The sequence below is a fragment of the Arvicanthis niloticus genome, chromosome 27 (assembly GCF_011762505.2).
Source record: "Arvicanthis niloticus isolate mArvNil1 chromosome 27, mArvNil1.pat.X, whole genome shotgun sequence".
NCBI lineage: Eukaryota > Metazoa > Chordata > Mammalia > Rodentia > Muridae > Arvicanthis > Arvicanthis niloticus.
The window spans coordinates 24941215-24962280 of record NC_133435.1 but is presented as its reverse complement, the minus strand read 5'-3'; the positions used below and the strand labels follow the sequence as shown (position 1 = coordinate 24962280).

General features: G+C 38.5%; 1 protein-coding gene and 1 non-coding gene across 3 annotated transcripts in view; one reads left to right on the top strand and one right to left on the bottom strand.

The window, feature by feature from the left end:
• Cfap299 (cilia and flagella associated protein 299) overlaps positions 1 to 21066 on the top strand; it is a 471810-nt gene that overhangs the window by 155718 nt on the left and 295026 nt on the right. For both annotated transcript variants that reach the window (XM_076926435.1, XM_076926434.1), the window contains exon 3: positions 7123 to 7213. In XM_076926435.1, the coding sequence (XP_076782550.1) occupies positions 7123 to 7213 (91 nt within the window). The remainder of the gene's footprint in view (positions 1 to 7122; positions 7214 to 21066) is intronic.
• Positions 16471 to 16600, bottom strand: LOC143439903 (small nucleolar RNA SNORA17). Its single transcript, XR_013107906.1, has one exon. It is a non-coding gene; the product is annotated as a small nucleolar RNA SNORA17 (small nucleolar RNA).

Here is a 21066-nt window from a genome sequence, read left to right as displayed (position 1 = left end):
AACACTAGGTATTTAAGTGTGTTGTGTGTTAAGATCTTAGGAGCCCCTCATCCTCTCTCCAGGCTACTTTTCTGCTCTTGATGAGGAGTTGCAGGCGCTCAGCCTTTGGGATGGGATCAGAATCATTTGCTATGTAACCTTGCTTTCTTCTGTATATAGCATTGTAACTATCTACAGACCCTTATTCTCCCTCTGCTATACAGCATGCATTGATTCTGCTTGCTAATACTGTATGCCTGTTTTCACAAGTTTTATAGTTGGAAGGGGCCTAGAGAATACGTTAACCTACCATGGACCCAGGTTAGAAACGTGTGGTGGCTTGACTTAATTGGAAGAGGAATAGAAATTGAAGATTGCTAGCCCATGAGAGATTTCAGTTTATTTTCCATTATTTCATGCATCCACTTAAGATGGTTAACTGTAGGCTGTGAAAAAATAAGTTAAATGTTAAGTGATACTTTCCTTGGAAGTCTTTAAAATATTAATATTAAATATGAGTTTAAAGTTCAATTTGGTCTCCCAACCAGTCACCAAACACCCTTTCTTTCAAACAGGTAAGAAGTTGCAGGCAGTGAATTAACAGTTAACATTCATGGCCATTTTCCCCAATGGCCATATCTTGTCACACTAGTTGTTTTGCTACAAAGATTGTAGCTGGGTAAGACAGTTGAAGACATTATCCCCTCAGCATCCTGCCTCATAACTTCTAGTGCTGTGGATGCTAGTCATCAGGGAGGAGGCTTCTTGGTTAGTCCTGACTTGATTTATTCATGTTGTGTGACTGGTGAATATAATGTCTTTGACAATGGAGTTTTACCACCAATTCTGGAGAGCAACCAAAAGCGGTAGTGATTGATGAATCAACTTGGGAGTTTTCTGGGATGACTGTGGAACATTTTGAGGAGGATGAGATGTTGGGGGTGGATAGGAAGGTGAAATAGAGAGCTGGGGGAGGGGGGAAGCGCTGGGGGTGAACCTAATCCAAATGAATTATGTGAAACCGTCAAAGAATTAATAAAAACAGTAAAGCAAAACTGACAGTACATACAAGAAACTATACATTCTTTTAGTCTAGATGGGATCAGTCCAAACTGTGTTGATGTCATGGTGCCCAAAACCCCACTCCTCTCTTTTTTTGTTTTTCTTTAGTAGTTTCTAGTTATTCTAATATGTCTGTGAATGGAATCCATAAATCTGTTTTTCTGCAATTTTGTGTCTCATACACCTGGGCATACATAATTCAGGTCATTCTGTTCATTCACATAAATGTCTGGTGAAGGAAGAATAACAACCACATAATAGTTGCTGTCTTAGGACTTTATTGCTGTGAAGTGACACCATGGCCGCACAATGCTTATAAAGAAAGAACATTTAACCGGGGCTGGCTTACAGTTTAGAGGTTTAGTCCATTATCATCATGGCAGGACAGAAGCATGGCGGCATCCAGGCGGACATGGTGCTGGAGAAGGAGCTGAGAGTTCTACATCTTGAGCTACACGCAGCAGAAGGAAACCACCACACTAAACTTAACTTGAGCATACAAAACCTCACAATCATCCTCCACAGTGACACACTTCCTCCCATGAGGCCACACCTACTTAAACAAGGCTGATCCACCTAATCGTGCCTCTCACTGTGGGCCAAACATTGAAACACTTTAGTTTGTGGGGGCCATTCCTATTCAAACCACCACAGTTGCAAAATGTGTAATCAAGTGGATAATTTACCCTAAGGTATTATGAATATAAATACATTATATAAGTATAAGTATAAGTATATTGTATAAATATAAATATATTTCAGATTATATCTATATTTCACATACATACCCTATAAAAAGAAACCTCGAACAGTGCATGTGATACTGGTGATGATTGTTATATTTTGTGTTGTAGGAATGAGATTGGTGAGCAAACTGGACTTTTAAATAACTTGTAAAATTCCGAGGGTTTACAATTAAACAAGATATGACAAAGAAGTAACAAAAGGAAGGATTATTAGATTTACCATGTAGAAGCCCAGGAATTCCTTTTTTAATTTAAATTTTCGTACTGGTATATATTTATTCTGCACAGTGCTAGGTTTCATAAAGAATTGTATTTTTCCAGTACAATGTGTATCTGGATGACATTTACTCCCTAGACTGTCTTTCATTTCCACCTTCCTCTTCTTTCCTCTACTAGTTTGATTAAATGTGTAGATATTCTAAAAAAAAAAAAAATGATGTGAAAGGTGAAAATAAGCATAGAGAAGATTTTCAGCATCCTGAGCCATCTCTCTGTGAAAAAACCCATCCTGAGGTTCTCTCTCATCCTTGTCAGAACAGCTCAAAAGGAAGACAGATAGCAACAAAGTAATGCTCATTGGCATGGGAGGGAGGTGGGACCCTAGACACTGCTGGTGGGATTCAGTAGCCCAACCTCTGTGAAAATCAGTATGGAGTATCCTAACTGGATAACCATTTTACCGATTATATATTTTATTTATGAGTAATCGTCACAGATTCTAATGAGTTAAAGCTACAATTTATTACAAGAGTACGGTTATTACAAATTCAAAGACAAAGTGGAGGTAGTTAATGTTCTTAGAAATAATGTCTTATAACTGGACCCATCGGGGTTGGCTGGTTTGTTTCTGGAATATAGCCTGGTTGGTTCTAACTGATGAGCTTGCAAGAATAGCTATTAAGGCTTCTCAGGCAATTCCCAGTGCTCCATAGTTATTTTTCATCCCGTTACATTTTTTCCTTGTTCAAATCACATTTGGGCAGTTGAGTTGGTAAGACTATATAGGTGTAGCTTCTCACATTACTTGGTGACAATCTCACAGCAAACTCCTTGGTCCCCAGGCTCTTGCAATCTTTTAACCCTATTTGTTTTTGTTTCCTTGGTTATTTTCTCTGTCTTTGTCTCTGTCTCTGTCTCTCTTTCTCTCTCTGTCTCTCTCTTTCTCTCTCTCTTCCCCCTCCCTCCCTCCTCCTCTCTCTGTATCTCTCTGTCTCTGTCTCTCTCCTCTCTCTCTCTCTCTCTCTCTCTCTCTCTCTCTCTCTCTCTGTTGTACAGGTCAGAAGACAGATCTGGAGAGTTATTTTTCTTCTTCTATTTTGTGAGTCCTGGAAATTGAACCCAGGCCATCAGGCCTGGATAAAGACACTTCTTCCTGCTTGCTGAGGAGTCTCCCAGGTCCTATTAAATTCACTAATCTGACCTTCCCAGCTTACCCTTCCCTGCTTTGTATCCAGAGCTTCTTCTCTCCTGCTGGAACTGTGCGACATGCCATTTGTGAACTCCTCTAGAATCGTTCTTTTCTTCCTACATCTCTCAGAAGCTGCTGAATATTCTTTCTAAAACATAAATTGTCTTTGTGTGAAACACTAAGTGTTTTTCTAAAACCCTTACTTTATTGGGTGAAATAGGTGTGGTTTAACACTTGTATAAAGTAATCTTGAAGCACAGAAGCCTCCTCTGAATGGAATTACAGCTTGGTGATTGTAACGATTTTCAGGATATCCTTCAAAAATGCTATCATATACTATTGTTATATGGTTTCTCCCTTCCATTTCTGTATTTACTTTCTGACTGCCTTGGCATTACCTGAAGTTGCCTTAAAACCTTACCCCTGTCTTCCTTTTCTCCTTTGAGATTAGAAGTGTTTTCTCCCTGACCCCCACCCGCAATGACTAGTAGGCTTGTCTTTCACCATCCAGTTTAAGCATAACTACTTTGAGTGTAAATTATCTTCCTTGATAGGATAGCATATTTTCTCATGAACTTCTCTGTTGCTGTCTCCACATTTCTACCCATAGTTGTCATTACGGTGTTTACATGCCTGTCTAAGTCCATGAGACCACAGGCAAGCAGGAACTGTGCTTTCCTGACCTCCGTGCCCTGATAAACCTCCCGATTATAAATAGAAACACAATAAAAATGTTTCTTGAATAAATAGAAAATTGCCGTGTAAAAACAGGTCTATTCTTTCATAAAGCATTGTTCAACTTTTCACCATTTGGTTCAGTGCTGCTACAATGATTGTTCTTTATTAAACTTTAAAATTTTATTTTATGTATATGGGTATTTTAGCTGTATGTATGTCTGTGTACCCTTTGAATGCCTAGTGCCTATGGAAACCAGAAGGCATCCAACTACCCTGGAACTTGATTTACCGATGGCTGTGAGTCACTATGTAGGTGCTGGAATTGAACCTGGGTCCTTTGGAATAACAGCAAATGTTCTTTTAAGAGCTGAACTTTCTCACCAGCCCTCAGCGATCATTCCTTTCTTTTATTTTTAATGTTTTGTTTATCATTTGATATCTTTTATACAATATACTATGACCATGTTTTCCCCTGCTCAAACTCTCAGATTCTCCCTCATATTCCTACCCATCTAACTTCCTGTTCCTTCTCTGTCTTAAACAGCCACAGAAAAACCATGAAGTCAAATATTTGTAGTTGTATGGCCTGCCCTGATTTGTGGTTATTATGCCAAGTAACATCACATTGAAAAAAAAAACCTAATTTTCCCTTTCTCAGAAACTGTCAGTTGTTAATAGCTTCTTGTTCAGAGCAGAGTCATTGCGCCACTTCCTCCTTTCTCTGGCTTATTCAGGTCTTGTGCATGCTGTCATGGTTACTGTGAGTTAGTGTATGCATCTGCCCATTGTGTCTGGAAAACACTATTCTTTCCTTGAAGTCATCCCTCACTCAAGTGTATTTAACTTCTTGAGTTCTTTGTATAATTTGGATATTAGCCCTCTGTCAGATGTATGGTTGGTGAAGATATTTTCCAATTCTGTAGGCTGTCAGTTTGTCCTACTGAGAGTGTAATTTTTTCAGTTTCATGAGGTCCCATTTATTAATTGTTGATCTTAGTGCCTGACCTATTTGTTCTGTTCAGAAGGTTGTCTCCTTTACCAATGAGTTCAAGGTTATTCCTCACTTTCTGTTCTATTAGGTTTAGTTTATCCAATTTTAGTTTGTGGTCTTTGATCCACTTTGAGTTTCGTGAAGGTTGACAGATATGGATCTAGTTGCATTCTTCTACTTGTAGACATCCAGTTAGACCAGCACCAGTTGTTGAAGTTGTTTTCTTTTTTTAATTGTATGGTTTTGGCTGCTTTGTCAAAAATCAAGTGTCCATACGTGTGTGGGTTTTTTTCTGTGTCTTTAATGTAATTCCATTGGCCAACTTTCTGTTTCTATACCACATTCATCCAGTTTTTATCATTATTTCTCTGTAGTACAGCTTGAAATGAGGATAGTGATACCTCCATAAGTTCTTTTATTGTACAGGATTGTCCTAACAATCCTGGGTTTTTTGTTTTTCCATATAAAGTTGAGTATTTTTCTTTCAAGTTCTATAGAGAATTGTATTGCAGTTTTCATGGTAATTGCATTGAACGTGTAGATTGCTTTTGGTAATTTTTATTGCATTGATACTGGAAATCCATGAGCATGGAAGATCTTTCCATATTCTGATATCTTATTCAATTTCATTCTTCACAGACTTGAAGTTCTTGTCACCAGCTTGGTTAGACTTATACCAAGACATTTTATATTACTTGTGGCTACTGTAAAGAGTGTTGTTTCCTGATTTCTCACCCGTTTATCTTTTGTGTAAAGGAAGGCTCCTGATTTTTTTTTTTTTTTTTTGAGTTAATTTTGCATCCAACCATTTCCTGAAAGTGTTTATCAGCAATAGTAGTTCTCTGGTAGATTTTCTTGGGTCACTTATTTATAGTATCATATCACCTGCAAATAGTTCCTGATTGCAGCATGCCTCTTGGATTCCAGGTAGTACTATTTGTCCCAGTTGGCAGCAGGATTCTAGGAATGCAGGCTGAGCTGGTGGTCCCGATAGTTTCAGGCCTCTGAATGTCCTGGACCAGAGCAGGCCTCCAGGAATGCAGGCAGAACTCATGGTCCCTGATGGCTGCAGTCTTCCAGGATTGCAGATAGAGGCATGTACAGGAAGTTGGAGCCCGTAGAGAACAGGGCTGACCTCATGGCTGCTGTGCTTTTCAGGGGACAAAGCTGGCATGGGTTTGGGCCGTGGGAATGTCATGTAGTTGCCTGGGTGATAGTGGGCCTCCATAGATGCAGGGAGAGCTGTGGCTCAGGGAATGGAGTGCAGATCTGGAATTCCATTGACTATCTTTTAAAGTGACATTATTTAATGTTATACCATGTTGTCTAGGTTCCCCTGAGGCCCGTGGCTTAATCTCAAGTTCTTGACCTCTTTAACAGTGTCAAGTATGGGTACCATCTTACATGGGAGGCTTTGAAGCCAATTAGAAAGTTGTTGCTTACTTTCATAATAATCCTGTCACTGAGACACATGGGTACCTCTTGCAGGTCGGTCATTATCAGAACTCACATCATTCTTATGGGTGAGACTGATGACTGCTTTTCCAGAAGTGTGTACTAGCCAGGAGGGGTAATATGTTCACTTAGGTACCAGTCAGAATTCTAGTTTTTTTTATATCACAAGAATGCATTGTCTTCAGCAGCAAGGTCTTACTGTCAAGTTATGAAGAGTAATAAACCACTAGCAAGGCAGCAGCCTGCAATGCTGGGATGTCTGTGTTGGCCTCTAGCTGGAGTACTATCTTTAGTCATCTTTCTTATGAATATCCTTTAAAATCTATTTCTCTCTGGATTTTTGATACTTTCATCAGATAAAGATATCCGAAATTAGTTTTCTCTCTACTCATGGTTAATGCTTTGTCCTACTGATTTTATTGAACCAACCTATAAATAATACTTAAATTATAGACTTTTTAATTGAGAGTGAGGAGTATATATATATATATGTGTGTGTTGACTTTTCACAGATTAAAAAATGATGGCAGTGGAAATGAAATAAATTTTGCTTGGCTTTTGGGTTAATATGGATTTTTATGTTATTTATAAACCTGGTTCCAATTTTTGGAAATAAAAGCTCTATGGCCATATCAATTTTTAAGTCTGAGTATGATAATTGTGTGCAATGGGCTTTCATGTAATAGCTACCTTGTTATTCAGACCAAAGAAGCACAGTTATTGACTTCAGAATGTTTCAAAACTTTTTTTTTTTTAAATCTGAGATACTATGACATTATGGTATGAATGTTCTGTTTTTATAGAACACTGACAAGCACTGGTAAGGAGCTGCATGATAACTTCCTGAAAGCCCTGGCCATGAGGGAAGAAGATAATCGCACCGGGAAACTGAGTGTGAGTACATTTTACCACCAAATTCAAGTGGATTTTCAAACACACAGTTAATATAGATGATGCAGCCCATAATGTCTTTCATAAGATGTAGTTCAGGTGCAGACAAGACAGATGGCTCAGGAGGTAAGACACTTGACCCATCTAGTACAAAGAAAGAGATGAGTAGCTGGATCTGTCCTCTGATCTCCACAGGCCTGCCACAGAGCGTGTGTGCCCCACAAAATAAGACTACATTTAAAATATGACTACATTTATATGTTACAGTGCTGTGTGTAGATTTCCTTTTTATGATCATTCATATTTATAAAAGTAGCAAACTGGTGAAAAGTGATGAGATTCTAACAATTTTAAAGGGAAAAATGACAACACATTTTTTTGCATTTCTTTCTCCCTTCTAGATAGAACTTCTATTAATAATCCAACACATTTTCTATTATAACGTAAAGGAACCTTCAGAGCCTAGTTTTGATCTGTATTTGTACCTCTATTGAAAGCCTAGGTTAAATTCAGTTTTCTAATCAGGATATGACTATTATTCTTTCTCTCCATTTATCCATGGTACACTGAAGGTCTTGTCTGCATGTGAAATTACCAGTAGACTTCATAGTAAAGGAAATCTTTTTTTCCCTGAGATAATATTGGTTAAGTAAGAACACTTTATGTAATTATTTTTTGGCTCTAATTTTTCCATATGTAATTTATCTTTGTCTCTAAATTTTCCATTATACCACATCTGTTTATTTTCTGTAAGTCAGTCATCGAGACTGTTTCAGTATGAATATTTGTCGTTTTTTTAAACTTAAGTTTATAATAGCTGAAGACTTATAGCTGGGAGAGAAGTTTCCAAAAGTAAGGCAGAAATATAGATCAAAACTAGGCTCTGAAGGTTCCTGTTAAGGTATAATGGAAAAATCATGATTTTGTCTGATTTTTAATAGAAGTAGTATCTAGAAGGGAGAAAGAAATGCTGAAAAATGTGCTGTCGTGGTATCCATGTTAATGACTCTTGGAAGACGACACTGATTCTAAGTCATTCTCAACACCATGTGGACTGGAAAGGCACCCAGTGAAGACATGAATGATTTTTTACCTGTAGTAAGGAAATGCACAGCAGACTCTATAGGACCCAAAGATGTGGTTCACAGTTGGACAGTCGAGAGAGTAAGCACACACAGCTTTAAATACCTTAACTCTACATTTTTAATTTATTATTAGTGTGTGTGTGTGTGTGTGTGTGTGTGTGTGTGTGTGTGTTGGTATGTGCATGTGAGTGCATGTATCCTTGGAGTCCAGAGACATGTCAAATCCTCTAGAGCTGGAGTTCCAGGCAGTTTTGAACTCTCAGATGTCAGTGCTGAGAAATAAACTCAGGTTGTCTACAAGAATAGTATTTGCTCTTTACTCCTGAGCCAACTGGACTGGTGTATTAGGGTTTGAAAGATGAGAGAGCTGTTTTGAATGGCTCTATTTTCTTGTGCCATTGCTCCAAATGATGTATATTATATATGTATGACCTTATTCCCTAGAAGAGTTCCGCAAGTTTCAGGAGAGGTCCTTCAGTTCCTTAAGTTTTACTCTCTCTCTCTCTCTCTCTCTCTCTCTCTCTCTCTCTCTCTCTCTCCTCTCTCCTCTCTCCTCTCTCTCCTCTCTCTCCATATATATAACTTTTAATCTTAGCTGGGTAGTTGCTGGTTTGAAAATCATAATATTGTCATATTTACTGACCCTGAGACAAACCTGTGCCCATCCATTTGGTCCTTTGCATTTGCACTGAGTTATTCTGAAAGAAGATGGAGAGTTTGACATGATTGGTATGCTTGACTTGATCATTCTACATTGTTAACATGTATCCAAATAGCGCTTTGTTCCTGTAAGTACATGTGCTCATTGCTAGCCCATTAAAATGAAAACCAAACAATAAATAATAGCTAGATAGTCATTTAAGTAAGTAGCTAATTAAAAGGTCCCCCGACTCCCAGGCTGTCCCCTTTGCTCTGTGTCACACATTTAATCTACCACTTGGCCAATGGTCTTGTTCTTTTCTACCCCTCAAATGTCATCTCTAGTTGGCCACTGAGCCTGGTCAGTTATTCCATTTACGCATCTTTCAGATAACTATGTGAGATGTCAGAAATGATTCAAAATGGCGGAGACAGGCAGCTCTAAGAGGTATCTTTCTGTGTTTAGTAGGCATCATCAGTGGCCTGAAGAATGTGGATATCCTGGAAAGAGTTTAGAGAAATGGGGGTGTAATCAGATATGCATTTGAAGTACAGGCAACAAGGTGTGAGGAGAAGTATGTGTCTCTGGAGTCAGAAGATGAGCCATGAGCCAGGGAACTCCCCTGAGAGGTCACTGTGACTGTCTAAAAGTAGATAATGGAAGGGTGGAAGAAATAAATGACAGAAATAATGTTGGCAAAAGAAAGATTAAACTAGCATTGTAAGAGATCAAGTCTGTAAGCCACGCCCCATTGGCTTATTTTGGTGCTGAAAATTAAACCTACGTTCCCACATCTGCTACCCCGAGCCGTATCGTATCTTCAGCTTTTTTTCTGTGGCTTTCGAGGGTGTGGGAGGATTTGTGAAAGTGTATTCACATAATCCAGTTTGGAATATTCAGTAGAGTGAGTGGCTTATGGAATGAGAAAGATGGTGCTGAGTTTAAAGGTTGTAAAGCATTTGATATATGATCTAGGATATAGCTCAGCACTTCAGACAGAGTCTGGAGGTAGAGTGACTACCATCAAGATCAAAACTCATGTTTTACTCAATACAACAGATCTAACAAAAGGTTTCTAAGTAAAGAAAGCTTGTAAATTAGGCAGGTGTTCATCTGAACCGTGGTGTCCTGTTTGTTAATACAGTTTTTAAAAGAATATTCTCCATTTAATATTGATTGAGTTTTGAAATAGAAGATAAGCATAATGAATGATACTTTATGAATCTAATAAATAATTACTATTCTATCCAAATTATATTTATAACCATCAAAGTTATAATTAGGGAGGAGATATATAAAAGCAACATTGGAATATATTTTTTTGCTAGAACATACATTTGAGTAGCTCCTTAGAAAAGCTGAAAGAGCTGTTTGTGATGATAAAGATTTTATTAGAGATCTAAATATTATTCATCATTGGTAGGACTCTATACAATCAGAGTATTAATAGTTCCCTTTATAGAATGTACTGCTGCTATAGGAAACATTTGTCCTCTTTATTAGTGTTTTGCTCTGTGCAAATCTCTTTTTATATTTGTCACAAACAAACATGACTAAGATATAGGCTCCCCCTACCACATTCCTGTTGTCACAGGTTTATGTAACTCTTCTAAGTGGACAAGTAGTTAAATAATTTTCAGTTGGTAATAATATAAGAATTCTTAATTTCTGAGTCTAATGAGACTGTGATGACATTTTGCATGGTGCTCCTGGTGAGACCTCATGAAATTTATTTTCCCACTCGACAGTGAGTATGTAAACAGTACATGGCTGACTTATTTGAGCTTTGAAATATATGTTATCGAAGCTGAAATAAAAACAGTGTTTACAACTCTCCATTCATGACCAGTGAAAGAAACCACTGTAACCTGGTCCAGGAAACCCTACGAATTAGGAACGTTCTAATATACCCATATCCTGTGTTGAAATCTTTATGAAACATAAGATTGCATTGCGTATAACCAATTACATTGTGCTGACATAATCTTTTCCCTCCTTTTTATCTTGCAACTTCTCTATCATGTCCCCTTTCAGAAAACAAAGGTAGCAGAGATGCTTACTTCCTTTTCAATATAATCCATAGTTGTCCATTGTAACCATTATGGAAATGATGTGTGATTCATAAAGTTTTACTTTCATTATAAACAGGTTTCTTCAATACTTGGAAATACATATCAACTTCCCTTTAACTAGAAATGTATAGTTGAGTATGTCTTCATCTTTAATCCATTTGTCTTTGGGTAAAAAGAATATATGGACATTAATACAAATGTGAAACATCAGAGATTATATGGCCAGAGTATCAGTGCTTAATTTTTGGATTGACCACTTATTTCAGGTTAAACACATTCATTTTGACTTTATACAGGCTGACTTTTTGTATCTAAAATGTGGACATTTTTGCAATGATGTGACATTGCCATATTCAAACAACATAATGTATAAAGCATGTGTGTATGCATGTAGGTATGTATGTATTTATGTTTGTGTGTATGTAGTGCTTAGATGGTTAGGGTCTCTAGAAGCAAAGCCTAGTACACTACTGTGACACCTGCAAGAGCCTGAGAAAACCTGATGATGTAGATAAAGCAAGTGGGCAAAGATGTGACCTCAGGTGATCCCAGTCTCAGTTGATCACATGGGAAATTGAATTGTGTTGCAGAGTTTGTTTTGCTTTAAAGAAAAGGAGCTGTGACGTCATTGTGCTGGCCTCACTTCCTTTCTGCCAGTTAGCCAATATCTGTTACAGATATGGGAGGTTGCAGAAGTCAAGCATCCTTTTGAGGAAGGGGCAGGCAGGAAAGATTAGCTATTAGCACCTGCCAAGTCTGTAATGTGTACCTGAGTTTATTTCATTCTTATTTCTTTTCCTTACTCCCTCATTAGAAATAAATAAATTAAAACACAGAATATTTACTTATCAAATATACCTATCATTTTTGAAACTAGTATTAAGTGGTATGTACATCAGAATTTTCTACATAGGAAACAATGACAATAGAAATTTTTAAAAAATCAGAAGGAATAATACTGTAACTGCTCAGTCTCCCATAGGAAATCATAAGAAAAATTTAAAAATATTCAGAGCAAACCATAGTGAAAATATTTTATCTCACTAATACATTACTTAAAGGGAAAATTTCTTGCCCTAATTTCATTCATTAAATACCAACAAAAGAATGTGACAAATGTTATTTTTAATCATTGTGATAAAGACAAAAAAGCAACAGTTTAATGGCGGAAACCTCTATTTGCCGCTAAGATTAGAAATTCAGTATGCTGTTCCTGGCTCAGCAGCTCCTCCATTGTCCCTCAGCCTGTAAGAAGGCAGAAAGTCACAGAATGGTATAGTGGAGCAGAGATGCTCTCCTTCATCTGGCCAGGAAGCAGAGAGAACACAGGAACACAGGCTGCAAGGCTACGCTTGTCATAACCCTACAAGTAACCAACCCACTTTCTTCAACTAGGTCTCACACTGTAGCGTCCACGATCTCCAAAAGAATCTGTATTGACTCATCAGTGGAAAAAGGCCATTGATTAGGGAAGAGCCCTCAGGATGTAATTAGTCTCCAAAGCTTATAATAAGTCTCCTCTACATGAGCCTGAGAGACCATGTTAGATTCAATTCGCACTAACCATTAAAAAGGATCAAACGAATTAAATATCTGGTTTGAAAATTTAGAGAAGAATTTAACCAAGTAAAAACTAAAGAAAATGGGGAAGATGGGCATTTTAAAAATTGGGCAAGGAATTAGAAACAACAAATAGGTAGGAATTGATAATCTTATAAAAATCTTGCTTTTATTTTCGAGACTATTGTTTCATTTCAGTGTTTCTCTCTTCTCTTCTTCCCTCCAAACTCATTCCTATACCATTTCCTCCTCTTCTTCAAATCCGTGGCTGCTTTTTTCATGCCTACAGATGTGTGTGTTTGTACATACATGTGTATTCACAAATATAACAATTGATTACATATATCCCCTGCATTTATATTTTCAGGGCTGACTGTTTAACACTGGACAACTCGTTGGTGAGCTTTTTCATGGGTAGGATCGCCTCTCTCACTCCCAGCTTTACTCAGCTACCTTGTAGTTCTTTGTGTAGAGTTGAGGCCTACAGCGCAGTTTGGCTTGTTCGTTGGTGTCATCCTCCGTCAGCTCAGGTTTGGGTGGTCATTTTGGTGAGAGTTAGCAGGCATAGCTGCTGACATTACTAGTAGACACATCTCACAGCAAAGTCTCTGATACTCTGGCTCTTACAATCTTTCTGCCACCACTTCTGCCATGTCCTCTGAGCCTTAGGTGTGGGAGCTGTCGTGTACATGTATACATTGGAACTGGGCTTCACAACTCAGCATTTTGATTGGTTGTGGTTTTCTGTACTGTTCTCCATCTGTTTTAAAGAGAAGTTTCCTTAATGAGAGGTGAAGGCTACACTTGCTGATGGATATAAAGACACTGTTTATATATTGTTGTTAGGGATTATGCTAGTTTAGTAGACTAACGTCTGTAGATTCTCCTCCAATAACTGTGATTTCACTAACATTTCATAGTTAGATAAGTTTCCAGTATTGGGCATAATTTTCCTCTTGTTGAGTGGGTCTTAAGTCCAATTAGGGAGCTGTCGGTTACCATCAAAGCAGGCATGCCACTAATGTACACACAGAGTTATCATACCATACTGATCATTGCTGTGCTTCATCGGCATCATAGCTGATCGCATAGTTTGTTGCCTCCCTCCTTTGGAAGCTTGCATGGAACCTTCAGGTACTATGGAAGCTAGTTCTCAGGGAGGCATCGTTCAGGTCAGTTCCAGTTAAGGATCCTGTCTCAGTTAGGGATTTGCTGCTGTGAACAGACACCATGACCAAGGCAACTCTTATAAGGACAACATTTAATTGAGGCTAGGAATATGGCAGCATCCAGGAAGACCTGAGACTGGGGAGCTGAGAGTTCTACCTCTTGTTTTAAAGGCAGCTAGAAGAAGACTGGCTTCCAGGCAGCTAGAACTAGGGTTTTAAAGCCCAAGCCCACAGTGGCACACCTACTCCAAGGCAACACCTACTTCAGCAAGTCCACTCCTTGGACTAGGCATACCACCACAGGTTCTTTGGTCTTGTTTCTGAAGTGCATGCTATCTTTAGCAATAGGGACTTAGAGGTAACCAAGGAAAATAGCAATATAATGTATATTTTGGCTTTTTGCCAGCCCTGGCCAGCAATGCAAAACAGTGCTTTTCATGTCTGATATTAAAATTTTTTATTAGGTGGTCTTGGCTCTTGGAAGTTGCACCATCAACCCAGAAGATAAAAGTTCATTAAAACTATATATGTATACTTATGTAATGAATTATGGGCATTATAGGTTTTTGACAAACTTAAAAGTTAGTTTCTCAAAGTAACAACAGGGTACTGTTTCTACCAAAACATACTTAAATTAAAATGAACATAATTTTTAAGTAAGGACAAATAAGATAAAAAGAGATTAATAACTTTTAAAATGCTACCATTATTTTATGTTACTGTGTGTTTTTGCGTGCACATATGCATGTGCACCACATGGATTCCTAATGGCTAAATATGTGTGTGGATGACATTACATCTTTTAGACCTGAAATTACAAATGGTATGAGCCACCAGGTGGGTGCTGGGAATTTCACCAAAGTATTCTGCAATGCCAACAAGTGTTCTTTACAGATGAGCCAACTTCCCAGCCCCTAAATGATAACTATTTTTAAAGGATGAATAAAAACACATGTGTCAACATATATGAAAAATAAATATAGACAAGTATTTGGAGAAATATAAGTTGCCATAAATGATATTTGCAGACTAGCCAACATCATTTTTTAACTTTCTTATTGGTTCTCTGTAAATTTGTCATCGTGTACCCCAATCCCACTCATCTCCCCCTCCCAGTGTATCTACTCTTTAACTTTGCAGCCTACTTCCCAAAAGAGAGAGGAAAAACTCATATGGAAGCTGTTGTGTGTACAGTATGTCCCATAATATCCTGTTTTGGTTACAATTTTTTGCTTGCAAATGTTCATTGCAATGAGTTACTCTGGTACGAGGCATCTGACTTCTGCTATTCTATAAATACTGGAACCTTACTGGAACTTCCCTCCAATATCCTGTCCTTGCCCTGTGTCATGGATATTCTATAGTTTTGGATCTGTAGGACCAGCCTCCTTTATGCACCTTAGCAGTTCATTGATGGTTGATGGGATTGATGTTGGAGTGGGGCAATTCAAAGCTCTGGAGCTGGGCCTGAGAGGTATCTGAGCTGGTCAGCCTGCCTGCTCTCCTGCTCTCACACCCTCCCAGCAGGCTCACTGGTGAATCCCGGCAAGCAGGGTTAGCTACCCTGCTGCCCAGTCAAGGTACAGGACTTGCTCTCCAGAGTCGGGCAGTCAATGAGGGTCAGAGCCCGGTCTCCTACTCTAATAACTAGGGACCAGCTTTCCTACCTGCCATAGGTGGCAAGGGATGAAAGAGAGGAGAGCATCTCTTCTTCACCCCCTATTCCACACAGCAGTCAGGGAACAGAGCCAGCTCTCCCACATGCATGACCTTAGAGGTAGCTCACCTCCCCCACCCCAGGGCCAGCTCTACTATGTTACCCAGGTGAGATGCAGGGCCTGCTCTCCGGTGTACTGCAAGTCTCCTGCCCTATGACCCCAGGGCCAGGTCTTCCAAGTCCCAAAGCTGGAATGGGTCTAGGGAGGAGGAAGAGACAAGCGGCAGGGCCTGCTTTCCCACACTCCTTGTGGCCTGGTCACTTCAATATGCAGGCTACTCTCTCAAGAATTACAGCTGGCTAGGAATAGAGGCAGATCTGCTCTCATGCCCCCAGAGCCAGCTCTCCCAGGATGCCCAGGTGATGGGTTGGTACAGTTCTCCACAGCAGTCAGATATCAACATGTCCTCGTGTGGTATCCCAGATCAGGGATATCCACCTGGCCTTTGGTGGTAACAAACTCCTTCTGCTATAGGATCATGGACATAGACATGGCCCACAATGACAACCCAGGTTGGGAAGCCACCATGGTCTCAGGAGGCATCACTACTCTTGAGTCTCTGATTCTGCCTCTCATCATCCACATTCTTCTGTTTCTCTTTCTCTTCCATTTCTACACCACTTACTTGCTCCTCTTAGTGGTGACCAGGGTCTCTGAGGGTCATCTCAGGAGTGGACTCAGGAGTGTTATGCCCTATTCATGCATTACGGTGCCGGACAGGGGTCATCTTCCGCATGGTCTTCCAGGTCTGTGGCACCTGATGGGTAGTCATCTCTGGCTAGTTTCCTGTCCCAGCCCCATGGTGCTAGTCTTGCAGTTATCTTGGGCTCATTCCTTGATAGCATCCCCCAAGTGTCCCATGTGAGGGTTATCTGTCTGTTGCTTACTTCATCCTGAGGTCCACCATGGTCCTAGGCAGGATTCTTCTAGTCTCCAGCTAGCTCCTCACCCTAGGAGTCTATCCATGCCTGCCTGATACCAGACTGGTGATCATCTCAGGTTAGCTTTTCTCAGGGAATGCTAGATTTCTAATCATTCAGATGTTCATAAGTCAGAGCACTGAGCTTAGATGTAGCCTCTCTTCTCACTTCCCTACTGACACACATGTGACACAGCAGCTACACCTGCAACACCTCTAGGGGCAGGAAGCCAACAGATTTTAAAAAAGAAATCAACAAATATTTTTGATAATTCTGTTAGTATACTAGGCTACAATACATAAGACCTAATACTCCATAGGCAGGATAGGATAAAGTCTGGCTTATGTAACTGGAGGAAACAGAAGGGCTGGAGTCACAGAAATTAGAACTCTACCATTTTTTGGAAGATTGTTTCAATTTCACACCATTTGGTCAAATAGAATACATTGAAATTGCAAAATATATAAGTGAAGGTCATATATCCAGAATACTATAAAGTATTTTTGTGTACTCAAATTCAGTATTCTGCATCTATTACCTTAGGTGACAAAATTATGTTAGGAACCCAAATTGAATAGATCTCATTAAAGTAGATTTGATATAAAAAAATCTTCAGGAAGAAGGATATAAGAGCAAGAAGATAAGAGATGAATCATTTTCTAAGCATTACATAGTCATAAGGGTCATTTCATCACAGCAGTCTTGCTGACTGGCTTTTTTACTATGTAGACAATTATAGAATCAAATATAAAAGCAAACCCTAGAAGAAAGTGTATGAACATGTATACTCTAGAAAGGATTAGACAATATATAACTCAAACCCCACACCATTCAAATTTAGTAACATCGATTCCATTAACACTGTAAAGCTTTGTCAGGAGATAATTGCAGTCACTGTTCTATTGCTGTGAAGAGACACCATGGCCATGGCAACTTTTATAAAGTACTTATTTGGGGACTGGTTTACAGGTCCAGAAGTTTGGTCCCTTATCATCATCTTCCAACCAGGTCACAACTCCTAATCCTTTCAAAGATTCCTCTCCCTGGTGAACACTCAAATGTATAAGCCTACACAGATAAATTTGAGCATACATAGAAACATTTGGCCTTATGTATAATAAGATACCTATAAGCAGGGAGATGAATGTTATCATCTTGTTATGGCCTCTTGTATTGGGGTAAAACCTCTGATATAAGCCAAAGTACATTCCTTCTCTTATAAATGGTTTTTATGAAAGTATTATGCCTCAGTGATGGGAAGTATGACAAAGGATCTGAGTGAGCCACTTAGCTGTCGATTGCATCTATATAAGCTGTGCTACCTATATCAGCAACTTACATTCAAACTTTTAAAAATGTTTCACAGTTGCAAGCATAGAGGACAAGACTATTTAAATCTTAATAATGACCAATTAGTAGTATGATGGTTTGTATATGCTTGGTCCTGGGACTGTTGGAATAGGTGTGACCCTGTTGGAATAGGTGTAGCCTTCTGGGTATGGGCTTTAATACTCTTGTCCTTGCTGCCTGGGAGCTACTATTCTACTATCAGCCTTTGGATGAAGATGCAGAACTCTCAGCTCTTCCTGCACTTTGTCTGCCTGTCTGTATGCTGCCATGTTCCTGTCTTGATGATAATGAACTGAACCGCTGAACCTGTAAGCCAGCCCCAATTAAATGTTATCTTTGTAAGAATTACCTTGGTCATGGTGTCTGTTCACAGCAGGAAAACCTTAAGACAAGTAGTACATTTATTATGTCTAGTGAAGTGTTTATAAAGAAATAAAGATAAAAATAGGGGTTGATGTCAAAAGTATCCCCTCTCCAGGAAAAGGACATTGGGATGGGTATGGCCCTCATGCCTCACTGGACAACGACAGGAGGACTGGAGCCATTACAAGGTCCCCTTTAATTACTGGAGGTCAGGCCTCTATCCCCACCTTGGCAAGATTAGAATAGCCACAACCCTTCTATATTTGGAGAAGGCAGGAGATGTCAGGGGCAGCCCTGCTTATACACTGAAGGCCTAAAATCAGCCATAAGCCTAAAATCAGCAACAGGCCTGACATACATGACTGCTAACAGAAAGTCTTGGGTCTCTATGGAAAAACACTGAAACAGATGTCTATAAACTATTGTAAACAGGCAGCTTTTGTGGAAATCTATCAGCTTGAGTAGTTATAGACCTTGTAAATAGACAGCCTTGACGGATAGTACCAACTTAGATAAGGACAAGTGAAGCATAGGCAGAGTCATAGTGACCTGACCCCTGAACCTTCACCCAGCTGATACCCTGTTCTGAAAGATATCTGTACTCCCCCTGAACATCTATGCTCCTGTGTCATCCCCTTCCCCACATCCTGCATTTTTGTGTTTATAACCCCTGTGTTAAAAAGTAAAAATTATGGGCTAGAGAGATGGCTCAGTGGTTAAGAGCACTGACTGCTCTTCCAGAGGTCCTGAGTTCAATTCCCAGCAACCACATGGTGGCTCACAACCATCTGCAATTAGATCTGACTCCCTCTTCTGGCTTGCCTGAAGACAACTACAGTGTACTCATATATGTAAAATAAATAAATAAAATCTTAAAAAAAGTAAAAATTATGATTTGATAATAATAAAAAAAAGAAAAAAGAAATGAAAAGAAAAGAAATAACACACAGTGTCCCCCTGGCTCTGCTGACTTAGCTTCTGACAATCCATTTTCTTGTTCTCAGAAATACTTTGAATTATAAAATGTTATTGTGGTTTTTGTTAGTATGCTGGGTAAAATAATTTTTATTGATTTCATTTTAAATTTCAAAGTTTGTAGTGAGTTAAAATGTCCTTCAACATAATTATAGGTTATATTTATTTTCATATTGTAAAATGCAAGTTAATCTGTTGAACATTTTTTAAAAAATGGATTCCTTTTTGAGAATTTCATATATGAGTACTGTATTTACATAATTTTTTCTTTCTCTCCTTCCTCCCATTTTTCCCAACCCCAATACTTTTCAAATATATCTTATTTAATTATTGTTCATATATGTATGTATATATGTATACATGTATATGTATGTATGTATATACAAATACTGATAAATAAAGTGTTTGGGGAAAAAAATAAAGAATGCAGCCATGGAGTCAACATTTGAAAATTTAGCTGACAGTTCATTTTCTCTGGAAACGGAACTATCTCTGAAAGGTGTCCTCTGCAGGTCATTGGCACCCTTCCAGAACTCTTTGCCTACCTAACCTGTTACTATAGACCAAGTTGACTCCAAGAGCCAAGGAGTCATAGAAATTAACTTGTTTTTGGTGTTTGAATCTGGAAGCACCAGAGCCATTCCAATAATGTTGGAATAATTCCTTCATATAGCTTTAACTAGATTCTAATTCTTAGTTTACTGCTATAAAAACATGAATGTAAACCTTAAAATTTGTAATGTTTATTCATGACCAATGTAGGATGTTAGTTTAGCATAATCATTTTATACAAACAAATCATTAATAATTTCATCAAGCAGAATCCCTCTGAAGCAATATATTCAAATTGATGGACTCTGTGTAAGGTAGATTTCTATCTCTGCAACTGTAGACCTGAAAAAATAGATTTAAAAGAGGGAAATGTTGTCTTTTATCACTGGTGAAGAGGTTTCAGCTCATGGTAATCTTCCTCTACTGTTCTGTGCCTTTCACAAGGTAAAATGCGGCCAAAGGCCATGATAGAGGCATGGACAGAAGATGAAACTGGAGTATGAGAAACAGGAGAGACCAGGAACCAGATATCACATGTGTCCCCAAAAGTACTCACTCTCTTTAGCTGTGCCCCACCTACTACATTCCACTACCCCCAGCAATCCCATCAAATTATGAATCTACTGATGGGCTAGCCACTGGCAATGCCAGAGTCCTTGTGATCTATCATCACTCTCCCTGAGCCCCCTGGCAACAGTGCTGCTCTATAGTGGAAGTGTTAGGTAGACATTGCACATCTACACAATAACAAGCTTTATGTACATTTGTAAAAAGAAGTGGTTCTGCATTTAAACCTGTTTTATCTGCGATATCACTGATAAGTGCAATCATTAACTTATAACTTGAAAATGCTTCAAACCTTGGAAAATGTAGGGCAAAATATAATGTGTCCAGAAACATTTAAAATTAGTAGATATAGTTATTTCCATGATACAAAAAGGCACTGCCTTTTAGTGTTTTATTACTTCCATTATAAAAACTGCCATTCTGTTATAGCAGACATTTGTGTATTATTTGCAGTTGAGGTATGTGAAATGAGGGACAAGTATATTCATGACTTTTTTGTGCAATATGAATTTTTTTCTTTATATTCACAAATTGTTGGGGGGAAATGTCTGCTTCCCTGATGTTATTTGTATTGGCTTTTATATTGTGAATGATATAAAATAAGAAATAAAAATAGGAAAACATGAAATATACATCTAGAAATGAAAAAATTAAATTTCTACTCAGTTCACAAATATGTTCAATTCCTATAAATAAATATAGTGCTCATAGAAGAATTCTAGTGAATATCTCCCATCAGGAAGTTTGGTAGTAACAATAACAAAGACAGCTTTCAAATCAACAAGAAGGATCTAAGAGTTGTTTATCTTTGAAATCTATACCAATTATTATTTAATGTGATTTTAAAATGTAGTGATAAATGTGACAGAAAAACTTAGTTATCCC